This window comes from Sphaeramia orbicularis, chromosome 16 (genome assembly GCF_902148855.1).
Source record: "Sphaeramia orbicularis chromosome 16, fSphaOr1.1, whole genome shotgun sequence".
Classification (NCBI taxonomy): domain Eukaryota; kingdom Metazoa; phylum Chordata; class Actinopteri; order Kurtiformes; family Apogonidae; genus Sphaeramia; species Sphaeramia orbicularis.
The window spans coordinates 60,595,049-60,621,639 of record NC_043972.1 but is presented as its reverse complement, the minus strand read 5'-3'; the positions used below and the strand labels follow the sequence as shown (position 1 = coordinate 60,621,639).

Below are 26,591 nucleotides of genomic sequence, written 5' to 3'. Positions count from 1 at the left end.
AAAACCGACCCACGCCGCAATAACGCGATTACAGGGCAGGTGGGCCCGCCATCACCCTCCGCCTTCACTTATTGGATTGAGCCAAGTGGGCTGTATATCATCTATTGTTCCCGGGTGGGGGCATTGACTGGCAATTCACAAAATTGAATTTATGACTCTATGTATGATGAATTTCAGCCTCTGCTCCCCAGTTAATGGCCCCTTGTTTGTTCAGTGCCTCTGTTCGCTTCCATTTCCAATCCGGTCAAGTGTTGTTGTTTACGTGGAGCGCCGCAGTAAACACAGGCAGAGAAATCCTGCTCGCTTATCGATCGGACGCTTCAAAGAGAATGTCAAAGCTCACCCTGAGCTCTGAACGAAGCCCGTTCAGCCGCCGCCGCTCGTATTGGAAATACCTCTGAGGTCACATTAGACCGAGGAGGGGGACGAGGGCCGGACTGGACTGAAACAGGTGGAAAGAAGCAGAAAGCAGCAGGAAACGGAGCGGCGGCGCTCAAACGGCGCTTTCACAAGTGGAGTTCCTTCTTTAACTAGTGCTAATTGCTTGGATTCAGAGACGGGAACAAAGACAGAACAGCGTGGTAGTGCAGAGAGTGACATTTAGTTTTCTATGTCGGAGCTGATGGCAGGTTGCATAATAATACAGCAGCAGCTTTAAATCACAGCTGGTCCACTTTCTACTGCGTTCTCTCAGAAAAGTTGGAAAAAGCCACCATTAAATACCAGTGTGCTGCTGCCAGAGCACTTCCACACAATGACTTCACCTATTTATTCAAGCGTCTGTCCATCATCTACAGCACAGGAGTCAAACTCATGTTAGTTCACTTCCACATTCAGCCCAGTGTGATGTAAAGTGGGCCGAACCACGACAATATTATAAATAACAGGATAAGAACTTTAGAGTGGAAAAAGTAAATTCTGTAAAGAAAATGTCGACATCGACAAACTGTACTTGAACATAACATGAACAAATATGAACAAGCTGAAAATTCTTTAGTAAAATAAGTGCAATGTTAATAATATTACACCTTAGATACATGTGCATCACAATTTACAGATCACAGTGGATCTACAAATACACACAACATTAACCCTTTCATGCATGAATTATGAGAACCTTAGTTGAGTTTTTTTTTTTTTTGTGTGTGTGTGTTTTTATTCCTCCGTAGACATGAAAAAAAAATGAGATTGAGGGTTTGTTTTTTTTTCATAGATTTACAAAAATGTCCACTCAGTTACACCATGAATTTTATTCCTGAAGCAAAGAAACATGTATTTAAAACCCAATATCATAAAGTGATATGAAAACAATGAAATGAAACCATGTTTAATGCAGCTAATCTGATGTTTTCTCACATTTTAACATATTCTAATACTAGTTATTACTCACTTCATAGAGATAATATGCAAAAAATAACAATTAACAATTGATTTCCACTCAAGAACCAATCAAGAACAGCAAAGTTACAGCAATGGTATGAAATGCAGTTTATAAAATGATGCATCAGTGTCCACTGTGTCGGCTGATATGAAACTAAAACAACTAAACCCATGAATATACAAGAGAACAGCTGAAGAACAACTGTCCACTGGAGTGACCACTGTGCATGAAAGGGTTAAATAACAGGCAGAATATTATTGAAATTCCACAGACTTCTATTAAGATATTTTAGATATTCACATTTTTTGTAAAAGGCCAGTCTGTAAATTTAAACATTTTTGTGTAATTGTACTTTTTTTACACTAAAAGAGACAAATGTACAGTTTTCATTATTTATAGGTTATTCTGGTAGTATTTAACTGATCTGATCCACTTTAGACTGAAATGACCTCAAATGATTTGAACATCCTTGATTGTTCATATCTTCAGTGTTACTTTTACATTTCACACATTCGTCCCAGGGGCCAGTTTTAGCCACATGTTTAACACCTGTGATCTACAGCACAGGTGTCAAACATGTGGCCTGGGGGCTAAAAACCGGCCCCCAAAGGCTCCAGTCTGGCCCCTGGGAGGAATGTGTGAAAATGACACTGAAGACATGAACCATCCAGGATGTTCAAATGATCTGAGTTCAGGTTCCACATACAGGCCAGTCCGATCTAAAGTGGGTCAGAGCCATATTAATTTAAATTCATTCATATAAACTCAAAACAGAGAGTAACTGATACAAAGACATTATTACAAATATTAAATTATTTAACTCATTGTGTTGTGATTAGGGATGGAACCATATGAAAATTTCATATCATGGTTATTGTGACCAAAATGATCACGGTTATCATCATTATCGTGGTATTGTTGAAATTGTGCTGAAAATGTTCAAAAAGTACTGATACACACACTGAAAGAATTTAACGAAGTTGTATTTTGAAAAAAAAAAAAAAAACAACAACCCCCCCCCCCTCCAAAAAAAAAAAGTAATTGGCACAACGCACTTCCTCTTGGCAGAAACATTCCAATATTAACCCTTAGTGGTCTGAGTCTATTTTGTCTGTTTTTCAGTCCTTTTGATTTGGCCTTTATATACTATAGAAACAAATGTTTACTATACCCATGTTTGGGATCTGTTTTTTCAGCACAACTTCATCTATATCATCTATTATTTTTTCACTTTAACCTACTATAAAAACATAAAAGGACAAAAAACACAAAAAAATATATAAAATGCAATTTGAAAAATGTATATAATTTATTGCATAAATAACACACAGATGCTTAACGAACCTTTTCACAGACTTTAAAAGTGAATATTGGTTCCAAATATTAGGTATAGAAAATTAAAATTGTAATAAATTCAAACTATACTCAAATATTTGACATAAAAGCAGATCTGTACATAGGTGTTTTTTCCCCTTAAAGTGCGGTAATCAAACACAGTTATCATGAGAATTAGAATTTAAAGGGTAATACTAACCGTTGGCAATTTGACCGCGGTTTATCGTTACACCGGTAATCGTTACATCCCTAATTGTGACTGCCTCCACTGCTACCGCCACCACAGTAATGCTATCAAATTAGACTACTAGTATTATTATTATATATTTGTGTATTATTACAACAATTCTTATTTCCCCCCTCTCTCTTTCTCTCTTTCTCTCTTTCATTCACAAGCCCCTCTTCCCCTTTTCCCTGTCGCCTCTAACCAAACTGTACTGTTTAGTTGCTCTTTACATTTATGATCTTTTTCATTGGAATATAATGTTGTCGTTGTTCGTCAATACTCTGTCGTCGTTGTTGTTTTAGGTTTGTTTATTCATTTGTTTGATTTTCCCTTTGTTTATGTGTTGTTGTTTTTCTGTCCACAATGCCTTTTTAACTATCATTAATAAAAATAAATAAATAAATAAAGTGGGTCAGAACCAGGAGAGTAAGAGCATCAGAACCTCTAAATAATGACAACTGCACATTTTTTGGTCCCACTTCTATTCTATTGGGCTGAATGTGGAAGCTGAACTAAACTGAGTTTGTCAGACTGAACTGAACATGGACCGGAGGTGTGTCCAAGCACAAGGTCATGACATCACAGTCAGCTGCACTGGTTCAGCAGGAGTGGAATCTGCATGGGGGGGGGGGGGGGGTACTGGACTGTTAGTGTATTTTCTTTCTCTTCTGTCTCGACCCAGTCCTGGTGGAGACGACATTATTATTACAGCGGCAACAAGTTTCCATAAAAATGATCTTCAAATGCCTTTAACGGTATGTCCAGAATGAAACCAGGGTAGATGTTAGGGTTGATTCCACGGCTGTGGTGTGTGAACAGATCAGTTTAACCCATCTGTGGGCTCACCCTTAGAACATTCACACTGACCCGGAACCTGGAACTAAACACAACTACAGCACACATAAACACAGGTAGGCTTCAGAACAGGGCTCTGGAACTCATTTTCTGTCAGGTTCCACATTCAGCCTTATTTGATCTGCAGTGGGTCGGACCAGTAAAATAATAACAGAATAAATGATAAATAATGACAACTGCAAATATTTGCCTTTGTTTTAGTGAAAAAAAAAACCTATTAAATTATGAAAATACTTACTCTGATAAACTATCCAAACAAAAAAGATGTGAATAACCTGAAAAAAACTGATATTTATTAAGACAAATAAGTGCAATTTTAACAATATTATGCCTCAATTTATCATTTATACATGTGCATTATCTACAAAGACACTAAACACTTGTCTTTAGACATTTCAGGTTGTTCATATTTTTCAGATTATTCACATTTTATTGTTACAGGATAGTTTGTAAATGTAAATATTTTCATAATTTAATGTTATCTTTTGCACTAAAACAAAGACAAAAATTTGAAGTTGTCATTATTTATAGACATGATGTAATATTTTTGTCACACCAAACCCAGTAGTAAATCTGCAGTCATTCTTTTGTGTCAGTTCTTCTGCTGTTCTTTTTTGACTGTAGATCAGATTGGTCTGGATGTGGAACCGACACTAAAATGAGTTCCACAGCCTGGACTGTGGAATTTATACACTTTGTAAATTCATCCCAGGGATCAGATTGGAACCTTTGGCGGGATGCATTTGGGCCCCGGGACGCATGTTTGACAGCCCTGCTTTAGAACCATCTGGACAATACTTCTACAAATGTGTTACGTTTGGAATGTCCAGGAGCGCAGTAGGTACAGAGGATGAATGTGGTCGATTAATGTGTCCAGCATTTTCTTTGCTTCAATTCAATTGAATAATTATTTGAATGGGTGAAAAATGTACAAATGTGAAAGAAATATGTGTGAAAGTGACAAACATGTCCTTTATTCAACAACCCCAAAAAGTATAAATCTAAAAGGATAATCATATTTATATATATATATATATATATATATATATATATATATATATATATATATATATGTATATATATATACACAAATACTAACAATAAAAACAGTATAAAAGTACATATACAAATATCTAAAGATATAAATAACAACGAACCAGTCCAATGGCATCTATAAACAAGTGGTTCCAGGCACAACAAGCCCCGCCCCTCGCACATATTGTATCTGATGTTGTCATGGATCCAGCTGATGTCATCATGTCTATGTGTGTGCTGATGTCATATCAGTCACCTCTATATATGTGCCAAGTTTGAAGGAAATTGAGACAAAATTGATGTTCTTATAGATGGGACATTTCAGCCATTTTAAGTCAATGGGAGAAGATTTAAAAGTTCATAAAAAATGTGAACTTTAACTTACTTTTCCAAAAATATAATCACATCTATTCTGCATCACTGGTAATCTATAAGCCATATCAGGTATGAATTCAACCAATAGTTTTACAGCTAAAGTGTAAATAAACAAACAAACAAACCGAACCAAAAAGAAAAGCCCTTGCCTCCCCTTTTGGGGGTGGGGTCAAAATATGTCAGTGCAGTCTTCAACACATTTGGATCCAACTTATGAACTTAAACCAACTGAAACAAATACAGGCTCAGATTTGTAATGTGTGTGTTACAGATTCAAAGTTTAAAGGAGGAAGGGTCAGAGGGTTAGGGGTTAGGGGGTTAGGGGTTAGGGGTTAGGGGTTAGGGGGTTAGGGTAGCCCTTCCCAGTTTAAAAACTGGGACATCAGGGAACATAGAATTTGAAAAAAAAATTGACAGTTAATGAAATGAAATGAAACCCCAGTGTTTCTGCTTGTAGATGCTAGATTTCAAAGCTTTTGACTTTAAAATTCTGGTTTACGAGTACACCTGAATGCACCATTAGTCACAGTCATGTAAACCAGTGCAAACACCAGGATGTTCATGGATCAGCTGTGCAGTTTTATTAACACATGATTACCTGGAACATTGAACACCTCACTTTCCCGACTCAGCATGGATCTGCTCCAGCCTGACACCTTCTGGAATCAGCTGTATGCCGATCAATTTGGGGCGAGGGGGGTCACTAGAAATCTGGGGGGGGGCACGTAACCCTAACCCTAACCCTAACCCCCCCTCCCTAGTGCTGTCTGTGCACATGGTCTAAACGAGTGGGTATGGCAGTACGTTCCAAAGTAGAAAAGTCCATATATAGACACTTTCTGCTGTTTAGTCCTGGTCTCTTCTGTTGTTTGTGTTGATCCTGGCATCGTGTGCGTCACAATAATCATCCGTGTGAAACAACAGTGGAACCAATGTTCAACAGCAGAAAAATCAAGGAAACCAAGCTTCCATTCAGGAAAATTGTAATCAAATATTTTTTGTAATTTGATTTGAGTCAATTTAGTGATTATTTGTTTCAGCTCTACTTCCCACTTATCTGTCCTTTAGTTTTCTGAAGGAGGTTTTGGTGAAAACCATGAGTGCGCAGCATTCTCTGAGGTGGGGTTACTGTTTACATTCTACAAAAGTCACAATGGCATTCTTTATACATACACTACCGGTCAAAAGTTTTAGAACACCCCAATTTTTCCAGTTTTGTATGTAAATTCCAGCAGTTCCAGTCCAATGAACAGCTGAAATGGTACAAAGGTAAGTGTTGAACTGCCTGAGTTAAAAAAAAAAAAAAAGTTAAGGTTAAACAAAACTGAAAAATAATGTACATTTCAGAATTATACAAAAAGGCGAACAAGAAATGGGTTAACAACTGAAAGCAGTTCTGCAGCAATGGAGGTTTGATCAAGTCTGGAAAGTGCTACCAATTCCTTCCTTTGTGAATTCCTTCCAACCCCCTGTGTCTGCAGAACAGGAGTGTGGAACACACTGGTACCATACCCATGTGATGGGTTGAGTTTGTTTTTTTTTACCTCTGGCAGTTCACCGCTTACCTTTGTACCATTTACAGCTGTTTATTGGACTGGAACTGCTGGAATTTACAGACAAAACTGGAAAAATTGGGATGTTCTAAAACTTTTGACTGGTAGTATATATATATATATATATATATATATATATATATATATATATATATATATATATATATATATGTTTTGTGCATAAAGAGACCAGTTTTTTTTCTCCCAAAATTAGATTTTTATTTTACTTGTCAGCAAAAACGGAATTTCACAGTAGGAACAAATTCTATGACTGTACTGGATAAAAGAACCCTTTATGTTCTGGACGGTAGAACCCTTTCTTATTCTTTTACTCATGTACAGTCGTATATAACAGGTGCACACATAAGGCCCAAAGGGGGGCTGAGCCCCTGCCCTTTTGCCTCTTTGAAAAAAGTGTCCTTTTGATTTTTTGTAAATAAATAACTTCCCTTTCTGTGTAGGGCTGTAAAAGAAAACAGCGGTACAGAAACACCACGGTTATGTACCGTATGCATTTCCATGTAATAGCGTGTCATGCGGTTGTATGTGTGAAGTCTGAAGCCACTCCCCTGTCCGCTGACTGTCACTGAGGGGCGGGGCTTCCACCCTCTGCACGTATGTGATCTACACACAGTGGAGCCACTTAACCCTTTGTGAGTTCTAAAGCCAAACCCCCCCCATCCACAACAGTGATTGGACATTAACTTGCGGGGGCGGGGCTTTGTCCTGCCTGGATACACACACACACACACACACACACACACACATACACACACTCAGTTTCCTGTAAAGCAGTAATAAAGCGCCAACGCAAAATCAACCGCAAAACTGAAAACCTGCGGTCTATAAGGGCACAGTGTGCAGAGTGGAGCCAACGGTTTGGTGTTTTCCCCAGTACCACTGCATCCCTAATATATATGTGTGTGGTGTGTGTGTGTGTGTGTGTGTGTGTGTGTGTGTGTGTGTGTGTGTGCGTGTGTGTGTGTGCGTGTGTGTGTGCGTGTGAGTGTGTGTGTGTGTGTAACTCTAAAATGGGCTTTACAACAGCAGTAAACATATGAAAACTGCACTCTAAGAAATAAAACATTGGAATTTGTTGGATTTAGATAAAAATGTTATTTAACTTGTTCCACAAAATATGGTTATTTAAATGTAAAAAGATGTTGCAGTTAATTGCAAAACTAACCTACTAATAAATCCATAGTAATTGTGTCAATAAACCTAAAGGAAGCTGTCGCTTTAATGCTACAACTCAAGAATTACATTTTCTAATCAACAGTATTAGTTTGGATTTACACACAGTTTGTTGTAAATTTAGTGACGGAAGTCCGATTCTTTTAACTAACTCGATTCTTTTGGTTTGTTCATCTGTTGCGAATTGATTCTGAATCGAAGCAGGATGTTTTTTTTTTCAAATTAATGAATTGATTCAGAATCGATTTGCAACAGATGAACGAATCTGAGAATCGAGTTAGTTAAAAGAATTGGACTTCCGTCACTAAATTTACAACAAATTGTGTGTAAATCCAAACAAATACTGTTGATTAGAAAATGTAATTCTTGAGTTGTAGCATTAAACCGACACCTTCCTTTACGTTTATTGACATAATTACTTTGGATTTATTAGCAAGTTATTTCTGCAATTTACTACTACATTTTTTTATATTTAAATAACTATATTTCATGGAACAAGTTATGTCACATTTTTAACAAAATCCAATAAATTCCAATGCTTTATTTCTCAGAGTGTGCGGTGGCTGATGTGTTTGTAGAATCCTGCACCTCCATCAGCGCTGCTCTGTCCTGTTTCTGTCACTGCAGGAGCTCAGACTGAACTCACAGGTACAACTGAACTATCAAACAATGCTGGTTATTATCAGGTTACATAATTAACCCCGTTATCATCACATTATTGAAATATAATTGTTTCTTATCATGGTTTTGTTTAATGCTGTACTTGTAGTAAATCTTCGGTTCAGGGCTGTGTCATGTTCTGACCATGAACACCTTCTATTGTTTTCAACATTCTGTTCTTAATATGTGAGCACATCCACTCAGACTGAAACTTCAGCTTCTACAGACACGCTGAAGGCCGTCTGAAAGCCCTCAGTCCTCATCTGTTCCCATCACTCTCTGTCACTTATTGTTATATTGATTTTCAATAACCAAACGGACTAATTATTGACATGCTCATCCATCTCAAATTGCAAAAGAATTACTTTACACGTTGACATAATGTTCACTAGAAAACGACGGAAAAACACGGGAGTTCAGAAGGTTTCAAAGATGAATCAGATTCCATCAAAAATAAAAAAGACGCACAAAAGTCCAGGATGTTGAGCAACAGTCACCCATTATCTGGGTTAGGGTTAGAGGGTTAGGGGGTTAGGGACTTGGAGTTAAATTTAGGGTTAGGGGGTTAGGGTTGAATTTAGGGTTAGGGTTAGGGTTAGGGTTAAATTTAAGGTTAGGGTTAGCAGCCAAGCACCCGTTTGTAGCTGAAGCCACAGAGCCCAGACTTTGCGTGGCCATACCGTCACCACGGTAACTCCATCCTCCATCCCAGCCTGTACATCTCACTAATGCCCAAGCGGCAGAATCTCCACTCTAACACCTGAACTTGATCAGATGAATGTTGCCGTGTTGGTGATAAACATGTTGTTTGTCTGTACAAAGCCTGATGTGAACGGCCTCTGGAAGCTCTGCCAGTCACACACTTAAAGCCAATCAAATCCCACCTACGGTGATAAGTCCAACACAACTGGAGAAAATCAAAGTTGGCAGAAGCCCAGCGTCGGGGCATGTGAACACATTTAATCCACTCCTGCTCATGTCCAGGCACATGTAGAGCGCTGTGTACTTACATCTCTGTCACGTTCTCGCTCTCTTGTATCGCCAGCGTGGGGATGCTGGAGATCCCGTCGGGCTCCAGACACTGCAGCATGGCGAAGGAGCAGCGGCAGGCGGACGGGCATCCTCCGGAGGCGGGCGCAGGGGCCACCACGATGAGGGTGAGCATCAGGGCCACGGGCGCCGCCGTTGGCGCTGCGCCCTCTGCCACGGCCATGAGTGGAGTGGACGCTCCGAGGACGATATGGTGGACAGACGGGTGGGCTGGAGTGGAGCTGGAGGTCTGTGTGGTCCGACCTAATGAGGAGCAGAGGGGAGGTGAGAGGCGTTCACACAGAGGGTCCTCTGGTAGAGATGGGATCCCAGCTGGTCGAGTCTGAGACTGAGCCACAGCTGTACTGAGCAGCAGGAGGGGGGGTGGGGGTGGGGGGGAGGCAGGAGAGGGGCCTCTGGGGACATGGTGGTAGTGGGCTGCTGCCTTTCTCTCTCCCTCTCGTTTCTCTCCCCTCCATGAGAAGGGAGGGGCGAGATAGCAGAGGTCCAGAGTCACCAGACACCTCAGAAAGCAAGAAGGGAGGGAGGGAGGGGTGGGGGGGTGATGATGAGGATGATGATGATGATGTGTGGGAGGAGATGGGATACGCTGATAGAGATCTCATCTGCCTCCTGGGTGAGAGTCTGAGGTCCAGCCAGACCCAAACATCAGGACTGAGGTACCTGATAGTGAGTACTGCTGCTGTCCAAACATCCTGTTGGAGCGTGGACGCACATGTGGGATCTGTGGAGATCGATGGATGGAAGGGTTGAGATTATTAAAGCTGAAGGAAACAACTGACAAATGGAACGGCTGAGGAAAGAAAGGGCAGAGGTTTGGAGAAGAACACCGAGCTGTTTATGATCACATGTTTGTGTCAAGGAGGAGCTCCGAGGAGGAAGAGAAATGAAATGAGTAGATTAGTAGGGTAAGGGTTAGTAACCCAAGTATTACTATAAGTATAAGTATTAGTATAAGTATTAGTATTAGTAGATTAGTAGGTCAAGTATTAGTATTAGCATTAATATTAGTATTAGTATTAGTAGATTAGTACATCAAGTATTAGTATTAGAATTAGTACTAGTAAATCAGTATATCAAGTATTAGTGTTAGTAGATTAGTAAATCAAGTATTAGTATTAATATTAGTAGATTAGTAGGTTCAATATTAGTATTAGTATTAGCACAAGTATTAGTATTAGTAGATTAGTACATCAAGTATTAGTATTATTATTAGTATTAGTAAATTAGTAGGTCAAGTATTAGTATTAGTATTAGTAGATTAGTAGGTCAAGTATTAGTATTAGTAGATTAGTACATCAAGTATTAGGATTAGTAGATTAGTACATCAAGTATTAGGATTAGTAGATTAGTACATCAAGTATTAGGATTAGTAGATTAGTACATCAAGTATTAGGATTAGTAGATTAGTAGATCAATTATTAGAATTAGTATTAGTAGATTAGTAAGTAAAGTATTAGTGTAAGTATTAGTAGATTAGTGGGTCAAGTATTAGTATTATTATTACTATTAGTATCAGTGTTAGTATTAGTGTTAGTATCAGTACCAGTTTCAGTATTAATATTAGTATGAGTATTATTATTACTATCAGTATCAGTATTAGAATCAACATTAGTGTTAGTATCAGTATTAGTATTAGTATCAGTGTCAGTATCACTATCACTATCAGTATCAGTATTAGTATCAGTATTAGTATTAGTGTTAGTAGTAGTATTAGTAGTAGTATTAGAATCACTATTAGTGTTAGTGTCAGTATTATTATTGTAGACATGGTGAGGAAAATGATCCACTTTGTTTGAATGATGTTTCTCAGTAAAATGTTGGGTCACTATTACACAGATCCAGGTCAAAGGTCAGATGGTGATTCCTCCTTTTTCCTCCGTTGTCTGATTTCCACAGAAAAGACGAAGGACAAACAGAGGAGAGACAGGTGGACTTGTACACAGTGGACCTGCGACCACTCCATCAACAGTTCCTGTGTCCTCCATCAACAGTTCCTGTGTCCTCCATAAACAGTTCCAGTGTCCTCCATAAACAGTCCCCGTGTCCTCCATAAATAGTTCCTGTGTCCTCCATAAACAGTCCCTGTGTCCTCCATAAATAGTTCCAGTGTCCTCCATAAACAGTTCCTGTGTCCTCCATAAACAGTTCCTGTGTCCTCCATAAACAGTTCCTGTGTCCTCCATAAACAGTTCCTGTGTCCTCCATAAACAGTTCCTGTGTCCTCCATAAACAGTCCCCGTGTCCTCCATAAACAGTCCCCGTGTCCTCCATAAATAGTTCCAGTGTCCTCCATAAACAGTTCCTGTGTCCTCCATAAACAGTCCCCGTGTCCTCCATAAACAGTCCCCGTGTCCTCCATAAACAGTCCCCGTGTCCTCCATAAATAGTTCCAGTGTCCTCCATAAACAGTTCCTGTGTCCTCCATAAACAGTCCCCGTGTCCTCCATAAACAGTCCCCGTGTCCTCCATAAACAGTCCCCGTGTCCTCCATCAACAGTCCCTGTGTCCTCCATCAACAGTCCCTGTGTCCTCCATAAACAGTCCCCGTGTCCTCCATAAACAGTTCCAGTGTCCTCCATAAACAGTTCCTGTGTCCTCCATAAACAGTCCCCGTGTCCTCCATAAACAGTCCCCGTGTCCTCCATAAACAGTCCCTGTGTCCTCCATCAACAGTCCCTGTGTCCTCCATAAACAGTTCCTGTGTCCTCCATAAACAGTTCCTGTGTCCTCCATAAACAGTCCCTGTGTCCATAAACAGTTCCTGTGTCCTCCATAAACAGTCCCTGTGTCCATAAACAGTTCCTGTGTCCTCCAAAAACAGTCCCCGTGTCCTCCATAAACAGTCCCCGTGTCCTCCATAAACAGTCCCTGTGTCCTCCATCAACAGTCCCTGTGTCCTCCATAAACAGTTCCTGTGTCCATAAACAGTCCCTGTGTCCATAAACAGTCCCTGTGTCCATAAACAGTTCCTGTGTCCTCCATAAACAGTTCCTGTGTCCTCCATAAATATTGTTTAAATTTGTTGTAACATCTCAGTGGGTAGAACAAAATGAACAATGCTGGAACAAGTTAAATAATCTGAACAAGATTCAGCCTGAATAAGTAAATAAAAGTAAAAAATGATCTTTCAGATAAATATTCCACATTTAAGTCTGTTTGTCTCAGTCAGATGTTCTGTTTATTAGAACGAACCAAAGTCTGATCTTCATCCAATAAAACTGTGAGTGACAGTATTTACCTCAGATCAGTGACAGGTAATGATGAGCCATAAAACAAACAAACAAAGCAGTTTATCCACCGTTCCTTTTCCAGGGTTCATAGTTCAGTCCATGTGTACTAGATGTGACCAAATATGGACACACATCACAGTCACTGCTAAAGGCTCCTATTGATGGGCCATTGTAACTCACTATTCGACGTCAGTTGTGTTTATTTCTCACACCAACAACAAAAATCAACAACAAAAATCCTCTCCGATTCCTTCCATAAGAACCGACAGTGTTATTGCTAGTGGTTTTTTTTTTTTTTTCTACCACCACCACCGGGGTTTTCATCACAACCACACAAGTACAAATCTGTTTGTATTGCTCAAAGGTTGAAATATGTCGTGTAGGCATTTCTTCATGACTCCACCCTTACACTGCCTCCGTCTTATCTGAACATTACACTTGTAAAACCAACAGAACTTTCAGAACATCCTACCATTGATGGAACCCAGAGTCCAGTAGAAAAGGTTTGGATTCACTTCCTTTTTTTCATGGAATGATTTACAGAAAGACCTGAAACGGTTTATTTCAATCCATCTTAAAGCAACAGGACGATAATACTATTGGTCAATGATCGCTTCCACATTTTGCACTGAAGTTGTTCTTGAACTTTTACCGTATTTATGTTGGTCTTCTATTGTCTTTAGTTCTATATTAACCCTGTGTTAGTCTGCTGGGGATTCCAAACATGCGTAGTCCCCTGGAGTATTTACACACCCCAATACAAAAATGTTTATAGTGTTATTTTTATGTCAAATATAGTCATACTGCTCGTTCAGGATATATCTACAGTCCCTGTTGAATAATTTGAATTGCTTGTAGCTGGTTGATGATAATAATAATAATAATAATAATAATAATAATAATAATAATAATAATAATGTGCTTCAACACACCAACCACAAGTAGCATTTTATTCCATATTTATATAACAGAGTAGCCTACTGATACATAATATGTAATTATTTCTACATATGAATTGTATGTAATTTGGCTAAAATTTCCTTAGGGGGTCAAATGAGTGTCCATATTTGTCAAAAAAACACTTGTCATAAATGCATAGAAGTGTGTGTAAATAATGCTAATCCATTTGTGCACAGACTACTGATATTCTCTGACAGTGGAAGCTCTATTTTCATAAATATTGGATTTGGAATAGCACGTGGATGTGAAAACTTTTGCTGGTGGACGGACGTGACATTACCCATGATGCTCTGGTCAGTCCCAGTACTTTATTAGGAATAAACTTCTAGACTTCCTATTGCTAATTGTGCTCTTCTTCATAAATGTTGGTATTGTGGATCTAAAACAATCCCAGCTGACACAAAAACACTAAATGTGTCAGTGGACGGATGTGACATGGTTGTTGTGGATCCCATCATACTGATGCTCTGCAGCCATGTCAGCGTTTACACTAATGATCCCTGTGCAAAAACTAGGAGCACTATTATTTATTGGATAGTTTAGCATCAGACTAAAGAGGAAAGAACAATCTAGAATTGTTCTTTCTGTATAAAAATGCTTCTTATTGTAAAAGTGTTGATGTAAACAGTGCTGTGTGCCATTCTTCATGTATGTATTGGTGGAACAGAAGCAGGATGGATCAGCACCATACTCCAGATTGAACCTGTACAAATAAAACATGTGATATGGAGGAGAGAATCTGGGAAGAAAAACTGGGGAATCTGAAAGAAGAGAAGATTTGTTTTTCAGCTCAATTCAGTTCAAATAGAACTTGTCCATTTGTGACATGAAAATATAGCATTAATTGTGCTGAAACTGGACATTTTTGAGCTGAAAACATAGTTCATATGAGCATCAACATGTTGAACAGAACTGAAATCCTGTCCATTTGCACAACTGTCATTTACCAACACAAAGTTCCTTTGGATTCACTGAGATTGATTTAATATGAACAAAGACATGGAAAAAACATGTAGACTCAAGAATCTCAAATAACCACAATTATGTTCGTTAAATGGATCGTTGTTCCAAAATTTTCCATTATTGTTCCACCGGAAGAGTAACTTTGCAGATTACTGGAAACGTCTACGTGATGCAAAGTACAAAATGGGTGTGTCTTTATCTACTCAGATGCCCAGTGAAGTTTGAAGGGTTAGGGTAAAAACCCAAGCTGCTGGGAGATGGGGGTTCACTTATATGGTAAAAGACTAACCACTTGAAGTCGGTGTCAGAGAAAAAAAAGAAAAAAAAAAAAAAAAGAATCTAGCATCAAACACACATTTCGTTACAGAGAGAAAAAGCAAAAAAGCCTGCCCATAATAAGAGTTTCCTTTGTTACTTTTAATAGTCTTTAGTGACTGTTGGAGACTCCCATTATTCAATGACGTTATTCGTCGTAGGCTTATTATTGGTTAATGGTAGTTACTGGGCAGAACGTGTCAGTCACTCCATAAGCTGATTCTAATAAAAGCACATGCTTTTGCACGTGCACTGCTTTGGCTTAGCACCGGCACTGTTAGCCTAGCATGTCTTTACCACAAAAATCCCCTAGTTTGTATTCTGTTTTTTCTGCTCTACGCTCTCTTTACCACAACTACTTTCTAAAGCTGTAAAATTAGATCTTTTAGGTTGAATCTGACTTCTGCTCTGAGTTCAGCTCAGGCAGGTGTGAGTTCATCAAACCACACACACACACACACACACACACACACAAATCAAACCTGACTGTTCAGTACCTCTTAAAATAAAAATACAAGATACAGTTGGAAAATATGACTCTGAATATAACTGAAGACTTGCAAAAATAAAAAGACTCTTCAAGCAAAACAACTTTGTCATGTAAAGATTAAGCAGACAACTAATGATGTTACTTTTCCTCTCCTCCATTTTGGTTCATGCTGTATGATATTCACCTGACACTGTAAATTTAAAGTCACATTCAACTCCCATTTAATATGATCTGTTTAACAACATAAATAAGACCTCTAAGCAAATTTTAGCCAAATTATATATAAAACATATAAAAAAATACCTGTATTAGTCTGGTGGGGTGACTGAACTTCCCAGAAGGCCAAACCCACGTCTACCTCCAAGGACAGCTGCGCCACACTCCATGTGTTCCACTCTTGTTGAGTTAGAAGAGCACTAGGAGGGAGAAGAAGAAATAAGTTACCAACTAGAAATTATGAGCACTTCAGCAAAACTGGGGTGACAAAACAGCCCAGGGGACTAACGCAGGGTTAAAGTGCATTTATTTGTGTCAGTTGTTGGTTGTTGTTATAATCTGGCACTTTTCATTTTAATCTGTCAAATTTGAGGATTACCTGATGAAATAAAGGCTCTACTGTAAAAAAAAATGGAAGGGGGGGGGGGGTTACCGAGACCATCACAACAGACGTAGTTCAATAGGTAACACTTCAGACTGAAACGCAGGACACCAGGGATCCACCGGCGACTTTCAAACAGGGGGCGCAGCGCTGAGGGCACCAGTACGTTAATCTGCCACTGCTGTAGAGATTCTATTCTAGTTTCATCCACAGTGATGATGTGAGGCTGTCAGTGGATTCTGACCTGTGATCTGTGTCCACACAGGACGGCACTGCGATGTGAATTTGTACTGAGTAATGCAGTGTTTATCAGTAGCTAACCATTCCTTCAGTGCTCCAGTGCACGTGTCGCTAACCATCGCTCCGGTGCACGTGTCGCTAACCATCGCTCCGGTGCACGTGTCGCTAACCGGCGCTCCAGTGCACATGTCACTAACCGTCGCTCCGGTACACATGTAGCTAACCGTCGTCCCGTTGCACGTGTCGCTAATCATTGCTCCAGTGCACATGTCGCTAACCGTCGCTCTGGTGCTTGTGTAGCTAACCGTAGCTCCGGTACACGTGTAACTAACTGTCGCTCCAGTGCACATGTAGCTAACTGTCGTTCCGGTGCACATGTCGCTAACTGTTGCTCCGGTGCACGTGTCACTAACCGTCGCTCCGGTGCACATGTAGTTAACCGTCGTTCCGGTGCCTGTGTTGCTAACCGTCGCTACGGTGCCTGTGTTGCTAACTGTCGTTCTGGTGCATGTGTTGCTAACCATCACTCCAGTGCACGTGCTGCTAACTGTCGCTCCAGTGCACGCGTATCTAACTGTCGTTGCAGTGCCTGTGTTGCTAACCGTTGCTGCGGTGCCTGTGTTACTAACCGTCGCTCCGGTGCCTGTGTTGCAAACTGTCGCTGCGGTGCCTGTCTTGCTAACCATCGCTCCAGTGCCTGTGTTGCTAACCGTCGCTGCAGTTCCCTGTCTTGCTGACCATCGCTGCGGTGCCTGTGTTGCTAACCGTCGCTGCGGTGCCAGTGTTGCTAACCGTCACTTCAGTGCCTGTGTTGCTAACCGTTGCTCCAGTGCACATGCTGCTAACTGTCGCTCCGGTGCCTGTGTTGCTAACCGTCGCTGCGGTGCCTGTGTTGCTAACTGTCGCTGCGGTGCCTGTGTTGCTAACCGTTGCTGCGGTGCCTGTGTTGCTAACTGTCGCTCCAGTGCCAGTGTTGCTAACTGTCGCTCCGGTGCCTGTGTTGCTAACTGTCGCTCCGGTGCCTGTGTCGCTGTCGCTGCGGTGCCTGTGTTGCTAACCGTCGCTGCGGTGCCTGTGTTGCTAACTGTCGCTCCGGTGCCAGTGTTGCTAACTGTCGCTCCGGTGCCGGTGTTGCTAACTGTCGCTCCGGTGCCTGTGTCGCTAACTGTCGCTGCGGTGCCTGTGTTGCTAACCGTCGCTGCGGTGCCAGTGTTGCTAACCATCACTTTAGTGCCTGTGTTGCTAACCGTTGCTCCAGTGCACATGCTGCTAACTGTCGCTCCGGTGCCTGTGTTGCTAACCGTCGCTGCGGTGCCTGTGTTGCTAACTGTCGCTGCGGTGCCTGTGTTGCTAACCGTTGCTGCGGTGCCTGTGTTGCTAACTGTCGCTCCAGTGCCAGTGTTGCTAACTGTCGCTCCGGTGCCTGTGTTGCTAACTGTCGCTCCGGTGCCTGTGTCGCTAACTGTCGCTGCGGTGCCTGTGTCGCTAACTGTCGTTGCGGTGCCTGTGTTGCTAACCGTCGCTGTGGTGCCTGTGTCGCTAACTGTCGCTGCGGTGCCTGTGTCGGTGCCTGTGTCGCTAACTGTTGCTGCGGTGCCTGTGTTGCTAACTGTCGCTGCGGTGCCTGTGTCGCTAACTGCCGCTGCGGTGCCTGTGTTGCTAACCGTCGCTGCGGTGCCTGTGTTGCTAACTGTTGTTCATGTCTGCCGTGCTCAGGGTGAATGTGCTCCGTTGCCGTTCTCCTCCATCAGTCTGTGGGTCTTCTGCTGTCGGAGCTGCTGCTCAGACCAGGCCTGTCCATCACACATATGTTCTGTACATGAGTGGTGCTTTTACCCCTGGGACAGATACGCCCCCCCACCCCACCCCACCCCCACGGCTCTCAGTCACTCTCCACATCAGTAAGGTCATAGTGTCCCGACCACAATTACTGGCCATAAGCTGAATCGTCATTTTTGCTGCTGTCGTCAGGATTCTCCAGTGGCTTAATGACTCTTCCTCCTACTGCCCTGTTTTCTTGGTCCTGGCTCAGCAACAAAAGGGCTTATTCACAGAAAAAGGGTTTGAAAGCCCCGGTAAACTAGTTAGCATCATATAAAAAATAAAAGAAGGAAGGAAGGAAGTATCTGTTGGTAGTAAAACATGCAGTGTATGGACCAACCACATGAGCTCCGTCCATAATGTCCTCCATGAAACCAAATGCATTCATCTGATTCTCTTCATGGGCTTTGACTGAAACACAAGTACTGATGTAAACCCAAAGAAAAGTGGTGAGTGTGGACACACACACTGGGACTCACCTAAGACAACAGGGAGGATTACCCATCATGCCTAGGGCCTGCACTACCATCCTGTGGGAGCAGCGTTAGAATCTGGTGTTGAATCAGTTGGTTCAGGTTTAGGTTCAGCAACGTTCTATGAGCAAAACCAGACCACCAAACCAGACCACCAAACCAGACCCAAAACCAGACCACCAAACCAGACCCAAAACCAGACCACCAAACCAGACCCAAAAACCAGACCACCAAACCAGACCCAAAACCAGACCACCAAACCAGACCCAAAAACCAGACCACCAAACCAGACCACCAAACCAGACCCAAAAACCAGACCACCAAACCAGCCCCAAAGACCAGACCACCAAACCACACCCAAAACCAGACCACCAAACCAGACCCAAAGACCAGACCCAAAAACCAGACTACCAAACCAGACCACCAAACCAGACCCCAAAACCAGACCCAAAAACCAGACCACCAAACCACACCCAAAACCAGACCACCAAACAAGACCCAAAGACCAGACCCAAAACCAGACCACCAAACCAGACCACCAAACCCGACCCAAAGACCAGACCACCAAACCAGACCCAAAAACCGCACCCAAAACCAGACCACCAAACCAGACCCAAAAACCAGACCCAAAACCAGACCACCAAACCAGACCCAAAACCAGACCACCAAACCAGACCAAAAACCAGACCACCAAACCAGACCCAAAAACCAGACCACCAAACCAGACCAAAAACCAGACCACCAAACCAGACCCAAAGACCAGACCACCAAACCAGACCCAAAGATCAGACCACCAAACCAGACCCAAAACCAGACCACCAAACCAGACCCAAAAACCAGACCACCAAACCAGACCACCAAACCAGACCCAAAAACCAGACCACCAAACCAGACCCAAAAACCAGACCACCAAACCAGACCCAAAGACCAGACCACCAAACCACACCCAAAACCAGACCACCAAACCAGACCCAAAGACCAGACCCAAAACCAGACTACCAAACCAGACCACCAAACCAGACCCCAAAACCAGACCCAAAAACCAGACCACCAAACCACACCCAAAACCAGACCACCAAACCAGACCCAAAGACCAGACCCAAAAACCAGACCACCAACCAGACCACCAAACCCGACCCAAAGACCAGACCACCAAACCAGACCCAAAAACCGCACCCAAAACCAGACCACCAAACCAGACCCAAAACCAGACCACCAAACCAGACCCAAAACCAGACCACCAAACCAGACCAAAAACCAGACCACCAAACCAGACCCAAAAACCAGACCACCAAACCAGACCAAAAACCAGACCACCAAACCAGACCCAAAGACCAGACCACCAAACCAGACCCAAAGATCAGACCACCAAACCAGACCCAAACCCAGACCACCAAACCAGACCCAAAAACCAGACCACCAAACCAGACCATCAAACCAGACCACCAAACCAGACCCAAAGACCAGACCACCAAACCAGACCCAAAGATCAGACCACCAAACTAGACCCAAACCCAGACCACCAAACCAGACCCAAAAACCAGACCACCAAACCAGACCATCAAACCAGACCACCAAACCAGACCCAAAACCAGACCCAAAAACCAGACCACCAAACCAGACCCAAAACCAGACCACCAAACCAGACCCAAAAACCAGACCACCAAACCAGACCCAAAACCAGACCACCAAACCAGACCCAAAAACCAGACCACCAAACCAGACCACCAAACCAGACCCAAAAACCAGACCACCAAACCAGACCCAAAGACCAGACCACCAAACCACACCCAAAACCAGACCACCAAACCAGACCCAAAGACCAGACCCAAAAACCAGACTACCAAACCAGACCACCAAACCAGACCCCAAAACCAGACCCAAAAACCAGACCACCAAACCACACCCAAAACCAGACCACCAAACCAGACCCAAAGACCAGACCCAAAAACCAGACCACCAAACCAGACCACCAAACCCGACCCAAAGACCAGACCACCAAACCAGACCCAAAAACCGCACCCAAAACCAGACCACCAAACCAGACCCAAAAACCAGACCCAAAACCAGACCACCAAACCAGACCCAAAGATCAGACCACCAAACTAGACCCAAACCCAGACCATCAAACCAGACCCAAAAACCAGACCACCAAACCAGACCATCAAACCAGACCACCAAACCAGACCCAAAGACCAGACCACCAAACCAGACCCAAAGATCAGACCACCAAACTAGACCCAAACCCAGACCACCAAACCAGACCCAAAAACCAAACCACCAAACCAGACCATCAAACCAGACCACCAAACCAGACCCAAAACCAGACCCAAAAACCAGACCACCAAACCAGACCCAAAACCAGACCACCAAACCAGACCACATGTCTGGGGTACTGATGAACATCTGGGTACTGTTAAGGGCTGCACAATTAATCGTTAAAAGATCGCGATCTCGATTCACACATGAATGCGATCTCATTTCTAAACACGGACGATTCTTACACATTTTATTTCTGCATTTCAAACAAACGTCCACAAACGCAGAACCGCCGCCGCCTCTTCCCTCAGCCAACGGTGAACCGTCTGTCCAACACATGAGCCGCTGCTGTCGGCTGTAGATGAGTGAAGAAAGAGTGAACGACAGCAGAGGAACGACTGCAGTACAGAGAGGGAAATGGATGAAAACCCCGGTGGTCGTGGTGAACCTGAACTCCTGCACAGTTCAGGTTCACATTCGTTAGTGTTCATCTCATGTCGGTCTAGTTTCCTGTCGTCCAGATCCAAGTGTGTTTTCATTTTCACTTCTCTGACTTCTGCTGCTGTTCTTCTTCTCCTTTTCTTTTCTTTGCTGGTGACGATAACTCGGCCTTTAACTAAGAATCTAAAGTCTTGCGCTCTACAAAAATTTTATATTAAAAATATTCCATTGTGCTGCGGGGAAGTTTCTTTGTGCTGCAAACTTTCACAGATCAGCTGACGTTGCTTAGCAACCAGGACCAAAAGTGCAGGGAAAAGGGAAATGAACAGAAAGTTTCACTTTCACTTCTGCCGGGGGCACGGACTGCACCACCCCCTACCCTCATTGTATAAACACCCCCCCGCCAAACTGCGCGCTTGCGGCTGAGCCCCTCCCCACTCACCGAAACCCCCACCGAACCACACACCTGTACCCCCCCCCATTCCACACAGCCACACCAACAGACCAGTTCCACAGCACACCCTGCAGAAGGGACTGGACTGTACAGTCACATGACAGACAGGAAACAGGCGAACAGAACCCGTTTTCCTTCACAGCAGTGAAAGAAATATTTTGTGAAAAGAATCGTGCCAGAGAATCGTGATCTCAATTCTAAGCAAAAGAATCATCATTCACATTTTTGCCAGGATCGTACAGCCCCAGTACTGATGCACATCTGGGTACTGACCAACAGAACATAACAGAACCAGCAGGAGAACGCATGTGGTGACAGTGGAAGGAAGTCCACCTTTAACTGGTTTAACCCTGAAGTAAAACCAGAGTGTGGAGGATGGACGAGCAACAGGAGAGAGAGAGAGAGAGAGAGAGAGAGAGAGAGACACTGGGCAGTAGGAGTAGACACATGGATGTACAACAAACTGAAGTAGACCTGTTAAAAACTACATCAGCTGATACTAGTATAACTACCAATAACTACAACAAATGTACACAACTGGTAATACTAGTACTACAGATATACTAGTACTACCAGTGGATATACTACTACTACAGATACAAGTACTACCAGTGGATATACTACTACTACAGATACTAGTATTAACAGTAGATATACTACTACTACAAATACTAGTACTAACAGTGGATATACTACTACTACAAATACTAGTATTAACAGTGGATATACTAATACTACAAATACTAGTACTAACAGTGCATATACTACTACTACAAATACCAGTATTAACAGTGGATATACTACTACTACAAATACTAGTACTAACAGTGGATATACTACTACTACAAATACTAGTATTAACAGTGGATATACTAATACTACAAATACTAGTACTAACAGTGCATATACTACTACTACAAATACCAGTATTAACAGTGGATATACTACTACTACAAATACTAGTACAAACAGTGGATATACTACTACTACCCATACAAGTACTAACAGTGATGATACTACTACTACAAATACCAGTACTAACAGTGGATATACTACTACTACAAATACTAGTATTAACAGTAGATATACTACTACTACAAATACTAGTACTAACAGTGGATATACTACTACTACAAATACTAGTATTAACAGTAGATATACTACTACAACAAATACTAGTACTAACAGTGAATATACTACTACTACAAATACTAGTACTAACAGTGGATATACTACTACTACAAATACTAGTATTAACAGTAGATATACTACTACAACAAATACTAGTACTAACAGTGAATATACTACTACTACAAATACTAGTACTAACAGTGGATATACTAATACTACTACTACTACTACTACTACAACAAATACTAGTACTAACAGTGAATATACTACTACTACAAATACTAGTACTAACAGTGGATATACTACTACTACAAATACTAGTATTACTAGTGACTATTACTTCTGTAACTGTTAGTACTAATACTATACACCTGTACCCTCTGTGTGTAGCGGCTGTATTTGTGCGTTGTGTCAGATCTTCTTCAGACACCTGTGGTTCATTCCTGTCAGAACAGTACACAGTCAGTCTCATCAGTAACTCCTTGTTCTCCCACTGCTGAGCAGGTAGACAGCACAGTGAAACTGTTCCATTTAGTATTAAAATAAATATAAAGTAAATAAAATACATACCTGGCAGAAAAGTATACGGTCTCATTAGTAACAGCTGAGCCTTGTTCTTACACTGCTAGGCTAAAATTAAAAAAATCAAAGTTAGCTAACACATCACACATTCATCATGTTATGAACATATAATTAAGAATATTGTCATTTTCATTCAAGAATATGCTCGACCGACACAAATATAATGGTGGAATACAAACATTTAGATATGAAATTAAAATAAAACATGTAAAATACTGACAGGACTAACAGTGTGTGTACTTACCAGACAGACAGCACAGTTAAACTGGTGTTATCTCCCTGGGGTTCACCACCCCAGTCTGCAGGGGTGTGGCGTTCAATTCCCATAAAATAAAATTGTAATTAATACAATAATAGTGTGAGATGGCAAGTGGAATCACACACTACATACATTAACTCTGTAACATATGGAACTATAGAACAAACACTATTCCAACTATATGGATAAAAGAAGAATGATGATGGAGGAGCAGAGGGGCAGGACCACAGCAGCAGGTCCAGAGATGATCCAGGGAAAACCTGTGAGCAGATAAAACACAGAGACTCCAGGGAAGAAGGAGAGTCAGTACAGCTAAAATGTGTTCACAGCTCTTCTTTGTGTCTGTGTTCATATTAAATCAGTCTCAGTGAATCCAAAGGAACTTTGTGTTGGTAAATGACAGTTGTTCAAATGGACAGGATTTCAGTTCTGTTCAACATGTTGATGCTCATATGAACTATGTTTTCAGCTCCAAAATGTCCAGTTTCAGCACAATTAATGCTATATTTTCATGTCACAAATGGACAAGTTCTATTTGAACTGAATTGAGCTGAAAAACAAATCTTCTCTTCTTTTAGATTCCCCAGTTTTTCTTCCCAGATTCTCTCCTCCATATCACATGTTTTATTTGTACAGGTTCAATCTGGAGTATGGTGCTGATCCATCCTGCTTCTGTTCCACCAATACATACATGAAGAATGGCACACAGCACTGTTTACATCAACACTTTTACAATAAGAAGCATTTTTATACACAAAGAACAATTCTAGATTGTTCTTTCCTCTTTAGTCTGATGCTAAACTATCCAATAAATAATAGTGCTCCTAGTTTTTGCACAGGGATCATTAGTGTAAACGCTGACATGGCTGCAGAGCATCAGTATGATGGGATCCACAACAACCATGTCACATCCGTCCACTGACACATTTAGTGTTTTTGTGTCAGCTGGGATTGTTTTAGATCCACAATACCAACATTTATGAAGAAGAGCACAATTAGCAATAGGAAGTCTATAAGTTTATTCCTAATAAAGTACTGGTACTGACCAGAGCATCATGGGTAATGTCACGTCCGTCCACTGTCACGTCTGTCCACCAGCAAAAGTTTTCACATACACGTGCTATTCCAAATCCAATATTTATGAAAATAGAGCTTCCACTGTCAAAGAATATCAGTAGTCTGTGCACAAATGGATTAGCATTATTTACACACACTTCTATGACTTTAGGACAACTGTTTTTTTTTTGACTAAAATGGACACTCATTTGACCCCCTAAGGACATTTTAGCCAACATCCATGTCTTCACTGGGACGCATTCCACAGGTCTTTCATTCACTGTCTGGTCCCAAAAACATCTCCACCTGGATTTGAGCCATACTTCAGATCCTTTTGTCCATTCACTGACACATGAATATGTTTCAGTTCTTTAACCCTTTGACTGTTAAACATCCATCAGTTCGACAGAAACACAAACACTGACTTTAATGGATACAGGTCATGTGGTCTGAGGAGTCCAGACTGACCCTGGTCCACAGGTGGATGGAGGCCTTACCCATCATGCCTCTGGTCTATAGTACCAGTCTGTGGGTCAGTATTACCCCTGTGTGTGTGTGTGTGTGTGTGTGTGTGTGTGGGGGGGGGGGGGTCATGGTAACCATGGTAACTACATATTCAGACTCATATCAGATGATGTTCAACTTCAGAACAAGCTGATGGAACAAGATACAGAGAGGGGGCTTTATGTAAACCATCACATGGTTCAGTTACGGGTTTTTATCTACAGATCTGGACATCACAGCCCTCCTGTCGTCACCCCCCCCACACACACACACACACACACACACACACACACACACACACACACACACACACACACACACACACCCCCAAACCCCTCAAATCCCTCATCAACACAAAATCCTCCACTCCCTGATCGATACTCCAGCAAAACAACAGTCTCAAATTCTTCATCACTTCTCCACTCGTCTTTTTTACATCACCCCCCCTAACACACACACACACACACACCCCACCCCCCTCCATCTTATTTTCCATTTGCATGTGTGTCTGGATCATCAACACCCAGAGCTGAAGGCCCAGACCAGTGTGTGTACATGCACATGTTCAGCTTCTGTGTGTGTGTTTACACTCATTCCCATAAGTGTGTCCTCATCAGGCTGTGTGTGTGTGTGTGTGTGTGTGTGCGCGCGCGTGTGTGTAGGTGTGTGTGTGTGTGTGTGTGTGTGTGTGTGTGCGTGTGTGTGTGTGTGGTGTGTGTGCGTGTGTGTGTGTGTGTGCGTGTGTGTGTGTGTGTGCGTGTGTGTGTGTGTGTGCGTGTGTGTGTGTGTGTGTGTGTGTGTGTGTGTGTGTAACTGGATCGGTCTCATTAGAACCAGGCTGTGGACACTCGAGGCCCTGAGACTCTCATGCAGATGAGTAGAAACCTGAGGAGCTGAGCTGGGATCTGTTGAGGGGGGGTGGGGGGTGGGGGGGGCAGACAGCAGTTAGCTCAGAGGCTAATGACCGACATCCCCCCCCCCTCCCTCCCTCTGCTGCTCTTCCCCCTCCTCCTCTTACTTCATTGTTACAGGACGTTGGTTGTTGGTCGTATGTGTTTGTGTTTGTGGGAGTTGGCATCAGTCAGGGAGGGGGACAAATGCCCCCCCCCCCCCCCAAAAAAAAGGCAGAACCAGTTCATTTCCTGTTA

At 42.1% G+C, this 26,591-nt stretch overlaps 1 protein-coding gene across 1 annotated transcript in view; it reads right to left on the bottom strand.

The window, feature by feature from the left end:
* Positions 1-18,813, bottom strand: part of ntrk1 (neurotrophic tyrosine kinase, receptor, type 1) — a 92,721-nt gene extending 73,908 nt beyond the window's left edge. The window contains 5 exon segments of the mRNA XM_030158463.1: positions 9,625-10,167; positions 10,253-10,388; positions 15,929-16,041; positions 17,283-18,153; positions 18,786-18,813. Of these exon segments, the coding sequence (XP_030014323.1) occupies positions 9,625-10,167; positions 10,253-10,388; positions 15,929-16,041; positions 17,283-18,153; positions 18,786-18,813 (1,691 nt within the window).
* Between the last annotated feature and the right edge of the window lie 7,778 nt (positions 18,814-26,591).